The sequence below is a fragment of the Phascolarctos cinereus genome, unplaced genomic scaffold (genome assembly GCF_003287225.1).
Source record: "Phascolarctos cinereus isolate Bilbo 61053 unplaced genomic scaffold, phaCin_HiC Scaffold_726;HRSCAF=1367, whole genome shotgun sequence".
Lineage (NCBI taxonomy): Eukaryota > Metazoa > Chordata > Mammalia > Diprotodontia > Phascolarctidae > Phascolarctos > Phascolarctos cinereus.
Genome location: NW_027556098.1, coordinates 427,122 through 443,531, shown reverse-complemented (window position 1 = coordinate 443,531; position 16,410 = coordinate 427,122). Strand labels below are relative to the sequence as shown.

Below are 16,410 nucleotides of genomic sequence, written 5' to 3'. Positions count from 1 at the left end.
GTGGAATGGTGCATACAACCACAGCATTTTTTGAGGCTTTGAGGTTTTTAAACACACACACACACACACACACACACACACACACACAAAAGAGAGGGGGAAGGTTAGTTTTGCTGAACTTCTTTTTATTTCCTCTTTTTTCTTCTCTATTATATGGGACAGATCTCTCGAGGAGGCAAGGAAGGAATACAATGAGAAATATAAATGATATAAAAACAAAAGTTAACATTAAAATCTATTTTAAAAATACAGAATGTTATAGCTTTCCAACTTTTCATTTTTTGAAAACTGTCTGGTAAGCCTAAAACTGGAAATCAAAACCAATATCGTTCAGTTCTGGGATAGACAAGGGAGAAATATACAGGCCAAAACGATCACTAAAACACAAGAATAAGAGTCAAAATTCAAAAGAAATAGAGATGGCATGGTGATTCTTTTGGAAGATAAAAATTGTAAATTTCAGACCCACTGGCAGCACTGGAACTGCATTCCTGAACAGTGACAGCATTCAAGAATAAGACAACATATTATTTATCCCACCCAAGAACATACAGTCTGGTGGAAGCAAAGAGGGGAAAGAAGAGGAGCAGAAACGGCAGAAGGCAAGAGAGGCAGCAACATCACATGGTGTTCTTTTAAAAAGCACTAACATTCATCACGCATACAGGAAAACTATTTTAAAAGTTAACCAGTCAAGACAATTTATTTTAATGGAAAGTACAAAAATTTTGCACGGGAAATTTCAGAGTACTTTTTGTGACTTTATTGTGATAGGTTGTGTTGAAGGAAATATGTTGACATGAAATGTGGAGACTGAACTTAAAAACAGCATCTGTAAATAAAGTATTACAAAGTGCTACGTGACATTCAAAATCATGCATCTAGAATCAAAACTTAGGGATTTGGGGGAAGGAGATAATATGGCACTGGTAGGGAAGATAAAATAATGACTAATCTTAGGACTGAACAATAATTAGTTCATCATATGAGGAGAATGACTAATAACAATGCCCCACTATCCAACAAAGTAGTAGGGTGAAAAGTAGCATGGTCTCCTGGGTCATAATTTCTAGTTCTGCAGTCTCCTCCCTAAGAGTTTCTGGGAGAACCAAACAAGTTACCTCCTTCTGTGCATGATGCTGTTTTGTTTCTAGTACATGCTTAATGTTTGATGAATGAATGACACACGAAATCATGAAGCACTATATAAATGCTAGTTATTATTACCTGTACTGCATCACCAATGAATACACCATCTATTATGAAATACGTCCAGAACACTGGCCACTCACATTCTATGTTTTCAAAGAGCTTGAGTTCAGCAGGATCATAATGTAGTCGATTTGGGTCCTGAAAATTAAATACAGAGATAGTCTTTCTAGGTTATGCATGTCCACATATTTTTGACTACATTCATTTTACTAGGGGTAAAGTCCACACAAGACTGAACAGTCACTTGCTGGGAATGCTGTGTAAGTACAGGCTGAACAGGATACACCTTGAGGTCCTTTCCAGGTCTTAGGGTATATGTGTATGTGGTTTTTTTTTTTTTGGGGGGGGGGAATGAGGTAGTATAACAGAAAGAATAGTGTACTCAGGATTTGAGTTTGACCCCTAGCTATACTACTATTACTCAGGAGTTTGGACAATTCATGCCCTATTTAGACCCAAATTTCTTCTTAAAAAAAATATGGGGGTTGGACTGATGATCTAGAAGGAGACTTCTAGCTCTCTAAGTAATGTATGTGATACTAGGGCTTTTTTCTTTGGAATAGGGGAAGTGATACGAAGCTTCAGAGGCTCCAGACATGTGGTTTCATCAGTGTAGGGAACTCCTAGGACAAAACTTCCCTCCATCACTGGAGAATGACAACTTCCCTGTATCTTGTTCTTAATCTGGGGCCCAAAGACTTGGTTTAAAAAAGGATTAGAACTATTTCAATATAATTGGCTCCCTTTGCAATCTTAAGCATTTTATTTTATGCTTTTAAAAATATGATTCTGAGAAGGGGTCTATAGACTTCATCAGACTACCAAAATGGCCCATGGCACAAATAAGAACCTTCATCTTAGAGAGTTGCCTGGGGCAGTGAAAAACTAAATGATTTGCCCATTGTCATAGGGTGTTAGAGAAAGACTTGCACTTTGCCAACTCTAAAGACAGTCCTCTGTGCCATACTGCCTCTCATATGTATATATATATATATGTATGTATATATACACACGTACACACACACACACATATATATATATACACACACGTACAAATATATATGGATCACATATCACACATGTAAACATGTAAAATGACTTGCACTTAGACAGTTACCATGCTGGACTTCTAAGAAATAACCTGCTATTATCACAATTCACTTGCTCACACAATGAAGATTCTACTATAATAAAAGACATAGAAACTCAGTTTTTTGTATAGTACTCAATAGAAAGCAGATAACAACTGAATATCCCTTCTTTGTTATGTGTCCTGACAAATATCTCACTGTATCCAACAGTGCTGGAGTAAAAATGTTCAATTTTTTTACACTGGTTGAACTAGTAAAATAGCTGAAAGAGGCAGCTTATATAGTATTTAGGGCATTGGACCTGGGATCAGGAAATCCTAGGTTCAATCCCACCTGAAAACTCTCACTAGCTGTGTGATGTTGGACAAATTATGTAACTTCTCTGTGCCTCTTTTCTCATGCATAAAATGAGGGTCCTGGACTCAGTGGGTCTCTAAGATCCCTTCCAGCTTTAAATCTATGATTAAGTTAGTTCCATGTTCTCCCCCTATCTAACGCGCCCCAAAAAAAGGAAAGAAAAAAAATCTTTCCTGGTGTATTGTCTATATTTTTCTACAAGATAGATCTCAACTCTCAGCTTGCTATTTGCATAGTTTTTGTATTCTAATGAATAACCCCACAGTTGCTGACTTCGATATTGACACAACTCTCAACAAATGCTTCTATCACAAAACAGTTAAATAAACTCTGCACAAATTGTGGCGAGATGGATTTGAATCCTTAGATGTGTCTTGTCAAATACTTTTAAAATACAACCTCTCTTGGAGTTTTATAGCCATCTCGAAGAAATCGGCAACATCCATAACGTCCCTGGTGGAGAAAAGAAGACATACAAATAAATGACAATGAAAAGGAAGAGCCAAACTTGGAATCATTATAATACCCGATCTTTGTCCCCAAGAGATGATGCACGCCTCTCATTGTGCATCTCAAGTGTGTTTTCATCATAGGTCTTCTGAAGTTGGTAGCTTGTTATTTTGATGAGAATTATGAGATCCTTCAAAGTTGTTTTTCTTTTTTTGCATATTGGAATGTTTGTGTTTGCTGATGACTGCTAAGTTTATAATAAAAAATAAAATTTAACTTAAAAAGAAAAAAAATGAAACATTCTTTTCAGTAGAGAAGTTGATGACTATGAGTATAGATTATTTTATATACATACTGTCATACTCAATGTGTTGGCTGGGTTTAATAATTATCTTTATTATATAATGCACTACATATTTTAATTTTTAGTGTAACTGACTTCTCCACCATGCCCTAGGAACCTCATAATTCCACAAGATCCTATCAGTCTTGGTACTCACATCTCATCACTACTCATCTCTGCCCCTCTGAACAGAAGGCGGAACCATAAACTTCAAAACTCCATTCAAGGAGGGAGTTCAGATGACACATTTCCTCATTTCCCATCTGGCTTCACCATTTTGAGGCTTCTCTGACTTCAGCATGCCCCCACCACTTCACCTCCCCATGTTGTTTTTCCTTTTATGTGTTGTCTTCTCCCATTAGATTGCAAGCTCTTTAAGGGCAGGGACTGTCTTTTTTGTATTTCTATCCCCAGCACTTAATAAATGTTTACTGACTAATGTAAGTTTTATTGGGTGGTGAAGTTATGCACAAAAATGACTTTGAGAATAAAAGGTATTAATAAAACTTTTAAAACAAATAAAATGTATCCTCCTCAGCAAGACATTTTAAGTTTCCTGGACCCAAATTCAATTGTCCTATAAATTTTCTTTCACGTCAGCCTCCTCCCACCTACCTTTATTTGACTATCCCCAGGATGACAGATGTTCCAAGTAATCTTCAATTAGGTGAAGGTCACTTTTTTATGTGTCATCATAGCAAACTAAATTCAGGCTTGGTCAATACCTGTGAGGGGATTTCTGATGGATAAGCCACCCTCTCCTCCAATTTACCAAACCACACAATAATTTATGGTAAGGTTGAACATCTGAATATACTCTTTTCTGGTTGAGATATGAAAACCCTAAGTACATATGGCTCTCTAAGAATCAAAAAAGTTATTTTTCAGAGAGGCAAGGTGGAATGGCCAAAAGCTAGATTTCAGTTTAAGAACCCCATTTTTTCACTGCAAATTTAATTTGGAAAACATTTATCCATGCCTACCTGTAGTAGGCACTTGGGAACATGCTTAGATAAGGACTGGGCCCCTGCTCTGGTAAAGCTAACAGTCTAGTAGGGGGAAACAACATAAAATATAGATAACTGTAGGAAATAATAATACATGATAGATTCACTAGAGGAGTGCAAAGTGCTTTGTGCATCCTGAGAGCAGATTGATACTGAAGGATTTGGGGAAGGATCAGAAAAGGCCTCATGAAGGATGTGACCCTTCATGAGCTCACCATCTACCTCCCATCCCTTTATTAATAGGGATCCTCCCCAAAGATCTGTCCTAGGCTGTCTGCACTTTCACCTTTGCCGAGTTCATCTGCTCCAATGAATTTGATTACCTCTATGCAGATGATTCACAAATCTACATATCTAACCATAATCTCTTCTGATATTTAGTCCCATGTCAATGAGTACATGTTCTTCCTGGATGTCCCACAGGCATCTCAAACGTATTCAAAATGAAACTCAATCTATGCCCTAACTTTTTCATTTGTGATGAAGGCACCATTATCTTCCCAGTGATTTAGGATTCTAAACGGAGATGTCTTTGGCGCTTCTCTTTTCTTCATCTCTTGCTACCTACTCATTTATCTCAAGTCTTATCAGTTCTACTTCAACAACATCTCTTATATAATTCTTTTCCACTGACACAGCTACTAGTGTGGTTGAGGCCTACAACATCTCTCCCCTGGATTATCTGTTAATAGCCCCCAATTGAACTCAAAGCTTCCAGACTCTCATCTCTAATCCATCTGACACAACGCTACCAAAATTTTCTTCCCAAGAGATAGTTCAGAGTATGTCACTACTGCGCTAAAAAATCCTCACTGACTCCCCAGTTCTTCTAGGATAAGATACAAACTCCTTTGCCTGACATTTAAGGCCACTCACAATCTGGCTCATTCTTAATCTTTCAGACTTATTTGATTTTATTCAACTTTGCACACTCCATTTTCTAGCCAAATTGGGATGATACAAAGATGTTTTTGATAATAGAGGAGGGGGGCTGAAGGAGTTTTAGGCTTGATGGCCTCAATCACATAAACAAAGAAAGAATCATCTGCCTATAAGCATGAGGATGAGTGAACTTGAGGTTAGGGGTTTGAGTAGAGAAAAAAAAGTTTGGAAGAGTTGATGCAGATTAAGCCAACATCAATAAAAGCAGAGTACAAAGATTAACAAAAGCAGCAGTGACAATCCAACTGAGGTCATGTACCATAAACCTGTAGTGCATAAAAATAGTGCAATTTTGTAAGTCTACCTAGAATTTCCAGTTAGCTATAACTTTTGGTAACATCCTCAGATCGGTGTACCATGCTGTGTAATAAGCGTCCACTACTATACTTCACCTCAGAGGTAGCTCTGTTCCAGAGGTGAGTAAACTGATCCACTTTCCACATAGCAAAAACAAGCAAAACAAAAATCTACACTCAAGAGTGAAAGGCAGTAAGTAGTTTAAAGAGACATAACAGTTTCAATTCATTATGGAGCAAAAAGGCACAAATTTAACAAAATCTTACCTGGAGTTTGGCAATGATTTCATTTTTGGTCTCATTCACAATGTTCACATCTTCCACTGCAAATGCAGGGTAAGAAATGATGGAAAGAAGTCCAGCATCAATCTCTTTAGATGTGGATGCCCTTGGCAGCATTGACAACAGAATTGACTATATAAAAGTAACCCCAAAAAAAGTTTTACCCAAAGGAGTACCAATTATAAGTGATGATATCCATAAATAAGTAACAAATTGAACTCATAAATTGTGGTATTATAGAAAGCATACTAGACTGGAAGTCAAGAGACCTGGGTTTGACTCCTAATTCCGTTATTAACTAGCTTGTATAACCCTGGACAAATCATTTCACCTCTTTGGGACTCAGTTTCCTCATTAGTCAAATGGGAGGATTGGACTAAATGACCCCCTCAGATCTTTTCAATTATAAACATTCTATCAGTCTTTGAAAGAGTGTAGCTTACTGGATTTCTGTGTGCTTCAATGGAAATTATTATTAATAATTATAATAATAACAATTAGCAACTAAATAGCACTTTAAAGTTTTCCAAGTGCTTTATATTTGTTATCTCATTTGATCAAAGCACTAATCTGAAAGACCACCAAATTTGGAGTCAGAGAACTTGGGGTGGGGTAGGGTCAGTTCCTAGCTCTACTGCTCACTACCTTGAGGAAGTTACTTCTCTCTGGGCCTCACGTTCCACTGAGAGAGCAAGACTTCTGAAGTCTATTCTATATCTAAATCTGTGATCTTATAATCAGACACTTCATTAAATAGTTCACCAGCTTTTCACTAATAGTTAGGGTAGGTGTGGAGAAGCTAAAATAATGGCTTAATGGCTATATTAATAACCATTCTACTCCCTTCTTCCTTATATCCTCTCTATAGACCCTGATGAGAAGTACAGGAAGCGACAACAGGGCTTCCTGTGTGTGTGTTTGTTTATTGTATGTAAATGCCTGGATTGCTTCCTGAAGAAGAAAATAGGCCACAGGGATCAGAAAAGAACATATCTATGGTGTTAATGCATTGGAATCCTGAGATTTTGAGGAACATGTCCAACTGGACAAATTCCCTGAGAAACTACTTGAAAGAAGAGTCAAATGCAATAGTTGGAATGCTGAATTAATTCCAGACTAGAAATAGCTCACTCATTACTGGGAACATTATAAAATAAGCCTGAGCCACAGAATTGGCTTTGATTTGTTCAATTTGAAATAAAAAGAAAAGATTGGGGCTGCAAGGAGAAGTTTGGAAAGTAGGATTATAAACAACAGAGTTTGACAATTCTGAACCACAAGTCTAAAGTATCAATTGCCATTTGAGGATTGCTTGAAGGAAAAGAGGGCAACTAGCCCTCAAAAAACTTAGGAAAGATACTCTTGGAATTTACTCCCTCGACACCTTGGCCCAATAGACTCTCTCTCTTCCTTCTAGAACCACCTTTGACATGAAACCTTGCTTGATACTCTTCTCCCTCCATTCTGCCCCAACCCTAGTCTCCAAGCTCTAGTCTACTCTCTTCCTAACTACCTTGTATTTAACTAAGATTTATTATCTTTCAATGTATTCTGTATATACTTAAATATGTACTTGTCTATCCTGTTAAAAATGTAGGCTCGAGAATAGGGATTATCTAATTCTTCATATTTATATGCCCAGCACCAACTGTGTCTGGCACAAAGTAGAAACTTAATAAATGTTGTCTGACTGACTGACTGTCTTTAAGAGCTGAAGGGTTATCATGTGGAATAGGGATTAAACTTTTTCTACTTAGCTCCAAAAAGATGGAGGTACAAACAAATGAGTGGAAACAGCAAAAAGGCAAATTTAATTTTGATATATAGAAAAAAAAATAGAGCTCTCTCCAAAGTGAAAAGGGCTGCCTGAGAGCGTGGCCCCCCTCTCTACTGGTCTTCAGGCAGAGACCAGATGACCACTTATCAAGTGTTTTGTAATAGGCATCAGAGGGCCTTTCTAACTCTGGTAGTGTACATGACCCTATGCCTCTACACTGTACAAGGAGGACTACCTGTGTGAACTTAGGCAGTCACATAACCTCCTCTCAGGCCATCAGTACACTCATCTGTAGAATGAGGGGTTCAGACTAAGAATAATAGTAATAAAAATAATAGCTAACATTTATACAGAGGCTTTAAGGTTTGCATAGTGCTATGTAAATATCTCATTTTATCCTCATGACAACCCTGGGAAAGAGTTGCCATTATGATCCTCACAGGGAACCAAGGCAGCTGGTTGGTGTGGGTACAAACTTCACACAAATATGTAGATGGCATACTGTAGTGGTCAGAGTGCTGAACTCAGAGTTAGGAAAACCTGGGTTTAAATTGGGCTGCTGACAATATTTAGATGAGCATGGACTAAATTATCGGAGCCTCTTTCTTCATCTATAAAATGGGGATAATACATGTATTACCTACTTTACCAGATGGTTTTGAGGTACAAATGAAATAATATATTACAACAGTATGTAATTGCGTTATTATTATTAGAAACATAATACCATCTAATACAGCTTAGCACAAAGGTCTGGCTTGTCTAATTTCAACCTGTTTCATCAATGAGTTGAGTTCGATGCAGAGAAAAGAGTGGAGCCAAGGATCATGAATTCTAGTTCTAGTTCTGCTACTCATTAGTGGTAGAGATTTGAGTAAGTCACTTAATTTCCCTAATCTTCATTTTCCCTTTTAGTGTTACTGGGGTTGATCAAGGGAGAAGGCCCTATCAATTTGGTGAATTCCCCACTCAGCCTGATGATGGACTTTTGGCAGCATCAGATGAGCACTGCTCCATGAAGTGTAGGCCTGCCCACTTATCGGGTTGATAAGACACAGGGAACTCTTGATGACTGCTGTTAGACTCAGGAGGATAGATATTTTTCAGAGAAGCTATCTCTATTGTTCAGTTTGAAATAAAAAGAAAGGGTTGGGGCTGTGAGGAGAAGTTTGGGAAGCAGGATTATAACCAACAGATTTTGACAATTCTAAACCACAGGTCTAGAGTATCAATTGCCATTTGAGGACTGCTTGAAGGAAATGAAGGCAATTAGATAAACAACCTGCTTAAATGTGCTCTCCTTTTTCTTCCATTCTCCCAACATTCCTTGATCCATCCTTTTATAAAAGAAAAAGGAGATAATACTTATTCACCATGTCTTACACAGTTATGATGAACAGAATGAGAGCATGTATGTGGTATTCTTTTAAAAACTGTAAAGTGCTACACAGATTAAGTATTATTAGGTTGTATGCTTTACTCAATCCTAGTCCTTGGGGCTATTCAGTTATTTCTTGCTGGAAATCAATTATAAGCCCTCAGTTTCATCCCCAAAAAACTGTTACCAAGTAATTGGAACCAAGTAATATTTTTTCTCCCATAATTCATCCTAGCAATTATTCACTAGGTCCTCCTTTACCTTGAAAAAATTTCTCCCAACGCAAATCTTTTATTTAATTGCCTTTCCTTAGACAGAAGTCTTGTTTTCTCTTCTAAATAGCCCTTCAACCCAAATCAAACCAGCACTTTCTTTGAACATCCCCCAAATGCTACTCCTCTATCCCTTCTTTATTTGTCTCGCTGTAGGTCACATAGTTCTACCCCCAAATCCTCCTCTGACTTCACATGCTGGTAAGGGAAGTCGATAGCAAGAAGTATGGGTACTGAAGGATGTACACATGACTATTCTAACTGTAAACAAAGCCCCTCAGAGGCTTTAGGACTGCTTAAATCTGTACATAAGAGGGCTAAGAATGAGAATGAACAGGTATAGGACACAAACCTAGCTCTTCAGGCTTGGCAATTTGTTCTGTGTCTTTTCCCCATCCACTCTTTTACATGGGAGAATGGAAAAGAGTTAGTGTTTGAAAATGGGTAAACCTAGAATCCCACAGCATTTTGGTGGTTACTTGTAAAAAACAATGACCTGGTTAATTGTCTAGTTTTCAAAGATAAAAACGCTGAAAGATATACACAACACTCACCATAAGCTAGGTCCCTGGACCAAGAAGAAGAGTACAAAAAATAGACCACCAGGAAGGACCTTGCTCTGCAGTCTAACACTGATTTTTTTAATCAGATGACCTAGGTTCACATCCTAGCTCTACCACTTATGATAATAATAATAATAATAACAATAACAATAATCATGATAATAAGCAGCTGAGATTCTGAAGAAACAAGACAAGAAAATGTGGGAGACAATTTTTTTTTCTGCTTCCTAGGCAAAGATTCTGCCTTTTCTGAGAAAGCCTATTAAAAAGTCAACCAGTCATTCAGTCAAGTTTCTATTAAGTGTCTACTATGTGACAAGTAACCTGCCCTAGGTGCTAGAAATAAAAGAAAAATGAAACAGGCCTCCCCCCACCAAGAACTTGGGGAATGAGGGTGGGTGGGGGAAAGGAAACAATACATACATATAAAAGTACATACAAAACATATAAAAATGTAATTTTGGAGGAGAAGGCACTACTAGAGTAGAGTATCAAGAAAGGTTTCACGTAGAAGGTAATGCTTGAGCTGAGCCTAGAAAGTTACCAGGGTCTCCAACAGGCAAAATTAAGTCCAGTAAGGTCCTCCAGGCATGGGGAACATCGAGTGCAAGAGCATGGAGAGGGAATGCTGTGTATATGAAGAACAGAAGGTCCATTTACCTGAACTATATAGAGTATGGGAAGGGAAATTATGTAAAATGAGTTTGGAGCCATGTTGCGAAGGTCTATAAAAGCTTTTAAAAAAAGAGTGAAGAGGCTAGAGGGCTTTAAGTTAAGAAGAATGGCAACACATGTTTTCTAGAGGAAGAGATGGGCAGAGATTTCAGCTGTGTTAGAAGCTGCAGGCACTGGAGATTATAGCCAAGAAGTATAAGGCAGAAACTATGTGTCCAGCAGATAAGAATACAAAACCAGAGGGAAGCAGGCAAAGGGAAATCAGTGTGAGAACATTACAAGACAGCAGGTCCGCCATGGCCAAAATTGGTTTCCATATTATATCCACTATATTCTGATTGGTGTTGTGTGTATTTGTGTGCACCCAAGGTTTGTGGGGGAAGATTTTTTTTTTCTTACTAGGACATTTGATTAATTATCTTTCCTTTGAACTACCTGTGTCCTCTGGCTATTGAAAGTGAACACATCAATGGCAGCTATGATTTTAGGGCATATGGACCCTCAGAGAATACTCTGACCCTGGCCTAGCCATTTCATAGGAACATGACATTCTGCAGCTGGAGGAGCCCTCAGGCACCACATGAAGAAGGGAATACTTCATCACAACAGATTTCAAATGCTAGTACAGTGCAGTCTTACCTGGCAATGCTCCACCTCATCAGGAAGGACATGAATCACTGACTTCCGTCCTCCATGGGCTCCAAACAGATCTAATTCATCGATCGCTTCCAATGCTGCCTATAAGCACAGGTCTAAGGTTTATTTCCCGCCTCCCCCCCAACATTTCATGCATTAATGCATTTTACAAGAACATTTTACACCAGGAAAAACTGAGCAGTATTTATAAATTCTACTTGATACTCATATAAATGCATGCTTTCTTTGTTTACACAAAACAATATTTTATTATACTTTGCAGTTCACAGCACAGAAAAGAGAAATCAAAATATATTTTTAAAGAGGATTGTCTACGTGATAAATGAATTATCTACAAGTTTGCATATACTGAAATTCATATATCTAGTCTCTTTCATTTCTCATACCTTATCTTTGGAGGAAAATTTCTGCCACAAGACTTCTTGAATTTATTAATTTGGAGAGGGGCAAGAAGGCATATTTTGGTGTGAATTTTTCTCAGCTGAGTTTTTTTTTAAACATAGACTTGGCTTCCAAGTCTATATTTTATAAGAAATGCCCTGCCATCTAAGGTCGCAGAGAATAGAATTAAGAAAGTCAGAGAAGAAGACCAATCTTCAGATCTACAGATTAAGAAGACTGTTCAGTCTTATTTCATAGCTAAGACAAAAAGACTCTGCCATGAACACCATCTCTGGTTTCTTGGGAGACAGAACACAAGACAGTGGAAAAACCATTCTTCTACAAATCAAACGATCAAAGTTCCAGTCCTTGTTCTGACCCTTATTTGGCCTGTGACCTTAGGCAAGTCGCACAATTCATCTAATCTTTAAAAACAGCATCATATAGTGCAAAGTGAACTGGACATGAAGTAAGAAGACTGAGTTTGGGTGTGATTCCAGTGTCCGTCAATAATATGATATAGTGGAAAGAACACTGAATTTCAAACCAGATGACCTACGTTTATTTCATAGCTCTACCACTCACTACTTCATGGATCTGGACTAGATGACCTTGGGGTCTCCGTCCCCTCTGGCATTACGATGCCATCAGCTGAGGAGGTCAGCTCACTCCTCTGAGCCTCAAGCTCTTCAACTGTAAAACAGTGATAACATTGGTGTGTGCCTCCTAACAGGTCTGCTGGGAGGCGGCCCTGCCCGCGTCTAAACGTGTAATCATTACCTTATCTGTTGCAAGATGGGGAAAATATTGCCTCACTTCCCTTACAGTATTGTTCCAAGGCTGAATAAGGGGATGCACATGAAACTGTCTCTAGGTCATAGGATTTAGAGCTAGGAGAGCCCCCAGGGATAAAGTCAACTCTAAACTCCAAATCAGCATTTTACAGATAGAGATCCAGATAGGATAGCAGGCTTATAGAAAGAAAGGAACTTAGAGATCGAGTACGATGCCCTCATTTTGCAGATGAGGAAACTGAGGCACAGAGTGGTTAAGTGACCTGTTCAGGGTTACACTGCTAGTAAGGAAAACTAATGTAATCTGAACTCAGATGTTCCAATTCCAAAGCCCAATGGCTTTTCCATTGTATCCTACTCTTCTCTGAAAACTACAGAGAGATATATAAATGTAAAGCATTATTTTTATCAAACAGTTTCAAGAACTGACACATATGAGCAAATAAATATTGCAAATAACAAGGATCAATGCTGTATACTGTAGATGTTCACCTCCTACCATCCCCAAAGCAGATCCCTCATGATTCAGCCTTGAGAAAGTTACATGGATACTTGCCATTTAGAATATTTTAAAATATATTATCTGAACTCATACTAAAGTGAATTGAGCCAAAACAAACAGGTAGGGGCAAAACAAAGGAAAAGAAAAAATAGAAATAATCTCACTTTGGCCATTCCTACAGAACTTGCATTCAGTTCAGGTATGCCCTGGTTCGTCTTATCTCCCCGTTCCCACATTCCATAATCCTACAGGGAGAGAAAAGAAAGGCAACAATTAAAAGCACAGGAGGAATATGCAAGTCAAAAGTAAAACATGATTTGTTTATCTTACTGTTAACTATAGCAAAATTTGAATATTTTCTTCTTTAATGATCACATATCCAAAGAGCTTTACATGTTCATACTACATTCTTCAAAAAGAACATTTCATTCAAGTTCTGTATAAAATGTAAAAAGCAAATCTTTTATCAAAAATAAATGAATAAAGAAAAACACTTCCAAGTCCTTACTCTTAGAAGTAATTGTTATGTGGTAAGAAATTCTTGGTTTGCAGACAGGGAAAAAATATATACAACACATATACATATAGTATGTATATATATACATATATGTGAAAAAATGGCAAATAAGCAATATTTTCTAGAATGACCCTAAATCTATCTGACTTAGTTTAGTTCATCTCTGTCTATTAAATTGTTACATTCAAATGTGTATTAAGGGTAAGAATCAGGAAGGAAGGGAAACTTCAATACATGGATTATGACCAGATAAAGCTAAAGCCAGCAAGTTCATTTCCTATCTATTTTTAGTTCCAGTTCTTAGAGAAATGTTCAGCAAAATGAAACTACAGCTTAACTTCCAAAGCCAAAACCAGTACATACATGCTGCATTGTAAATAAGTAACGTGAATCAGCTAACTATTTTTCAATCAAAAAAAAAAGTTTACATATTTGGGGAGGGATGGCTGAGCCATAAATTTTATATCTTATACTTCATGGTATACCCTAATTTTTCTAATTCTTTGAATTTATTTAAAAAAAACAACTAGTATTCAGTATTAATATTAAGGTACAGAGAAGAGATAGGCCAGATATAACTGAAAGGCCACTGGACTGAGAATAAGATCTAGTTCAAGTTCTACTTTTGACACTTACTAGCTCTGTGTCACTCTGGGCAATTAACTTAACTTCTCAGATTTTTAGTGCACTCATCTTTAAAAAGAAACTGACACTTGCTCTACCCACTTCATGGCTGCTTTGAAAATGAGGAAATGTGTTATGTGAACCTATGAGCTATTATTATTTTTCTGTTAAAATAGTCGAAATCACTAGATGAATAAGCTATGAAATGAAGACAGTCCAGCAAGAATAGGACCAGACACCTTCAAAGTGTCAATATTAGCCTCTTTTTTAAGACAAAGATGATAAATGTCAAAATGCGGAAAAACTTCCAAGGAAATTCTTGTTTTTTAGAGAAACCAAGTTTGCATTTGTAACAAAACCTTGATTTGCAAAGTGCATTTGTTAAAAAAAAAAAGTTACAAATCTTGGAGTCATCTTCTCCGCTCTCTTCTATACCTCTTATGTCCAAGCAGTCACCAAGTCTTGTTTCTTCCTTCAAATCTCTTCTGCTGCCCTAATTCAAGCCCTCAGCACCTGACTGGATTCCTGCAAAATCCTCTCCAGTCTCTTGAATCTACAATTCATCCTGAACATTATTGCCAGAGTCACCTGCATTGAAATTTACCATAACTCCTAAGTTCTGCATAAATGTTAGCTATTATATATCTTATTTTCTCAAGTCCAAGTTCCTCTTTCTGACTTTCAAAATCCTTTGCAATCTGGCATTACCCTACTGATCTAACCACTACTTCTTAAACAGAACCTTCCCTTGTGTGTGTTACCAAAACCCATACAAAAATTATATGAACACAACTTCCAAATACAACTGCAGAAATGACAGACCTAAATAGTTGGAGAGATCGTGTTGTGCCAGTATAATAAATGACAATACTATCTAAATTAATTTACAGATTCAGTACTATAAAAACAAAACTACCAAAGGGTTATTTTTATGTAACTAGAAAAAAATAAAATCATCTGGAGGAACAAAAGGTAAAGCATCTTAAGAGTAATAATGATTAAAGGGTAGGAAGAAAAAGGGCCTAGCAGTATCCAACCTCAAAATATACTACACAAAGCATAATTATCAAAGCTATTGGTTAAAAAATAGAAAAGCTGAACAATGAAACAGATTAGGTTTATAGAACCCTGAAGCAAACAATATGTAGCATAGTATTTAATAAACCCACAGAGGCCAACTACTGAAAAAAGGACTCACTATATGGCAAAGGTTCCTAGGGAAGCTGGAAAGCGATGTGGCCAAAATTAGTCTGAGAGTAACGCTGACACCAAATACTACAATAAGTCCCAGATATAGACATGACCGAGATGTACTAGATGACACCATAAACAAATTAGAGGCACATTCAAAGGGAAAACTTTCACAGCTATGGATGGGGAGAGAGCATTTAATCAAGTAAGGGATAGAGAGGATCACAGGAGACAAAAAGGTAATTCGGATTACACAAAATCTAAAAGCTTCTGTGCAAACAAAATCAATGCAGTTAGAATTGAAAGGTTTCCTCTACAGGGGGTAAAAGGGCAGGAGGAAATTTTGAAACAAATTTATTTGATAAAAGTGTGCTATCCAAGATATATAGGCACACTTTCGGACAGTCAGTTTTTTATTTGTTTTGCTTGACTACAAAGAAGGACTTTAATTTTTATTTGTTACAAGGGAGGTAAGAACTGATGATGAATATATAAAAAAGAAAAGAACATCAATAAAACATTCAAAAGTATGAAGAAGAAAACAAAAAGGAATACACAAGATAACACAAACCAGAAAATTTTGTTATTGTCTTGTTAAATTTAATGTAACTTAAAAAAAACAACCCAGTATATTAGAAGTTCACAACTTCATGGAGAATTCTTCTTTTGGTTCCTTTTTTAATTCCCATCTTCTACATTTTTCCATTGTGTTTGTTGGTAATTGAGTAAATAATAAAACGGAAAAAAATAAAATGAGAAAGTTAAGCTCGATGACTTTTAATGTACTTCTTAGCTCCAATTTTTATGACCCTATGAGCTGTACGCAGGTCAGAGAGTATTTTTCTTCCTATTTCTTTTCTACCTATATACAAAAATAGAATAGAAATGCTCTGCCCTGAGGCAGAATACAGTTATACAACTCATGCTTTATTAACAAGTTAAATTTGTTCCTACTCCTAACTGAAAAGACCAACAAGGTTTATACTTACAGCAACTTTGTATGCAGCTTCAATGTAGAAAACAAGATTCTGTATGAAGGCCACCTCATCAAGGGTAAAAATAATACGTAAGCCTAGTGAAAGAAAAAAACAACTGAGGT

General features: G+C 37.0%; 1 protein-coding gene across 4 annotated transcripts in view; it reads right to left on the bottom strand.

Annotated features, from left to right (window-relative positions):
- PHKA2 (phosphorylase kinase regulatory subunit alpha 2) overlaps positions 1 to 16,410 on the bottom strand; it is a 106,274-nt gene that overhangs the window by 57,243 nt on the left and 32,621 nt on the right. For all 4 annotated transcript variants that reach the window (XM_021007453.2, XM_021007454.2, XM_021007451.2 and 1 more), the window contains exons 5-10: positions 16,301 to 16,383; positions 13,144 to 13,224; positions 11,285 to 11,383; positions 5,966 to 6,112; positions 3,060 to 3,113; positions 1,228 to 1,350 (exon numbers count right to left, since the gene is read on the bottom strand). In XM_021007453.2, the coding sequence (XP_020863112.1) occupies positions 1,228 to 1,350; positions 3,060 to 3,113; positions 5,966 to 6,112; positions 11,285 to 11,383; positions 13,144 to 13,224; positions 16,301 to 16,383 (587 nt within the window). The remainder of the gene's footprint in view (positions 1 to 1,227; positions 1,351 to 3,059; positions 3,114 to 5,965; positions 6,113 to 11,284; positions 11,384 to 13,143; positions 13,225 to 16,300; positions 16,384 to 16,410) is intronic.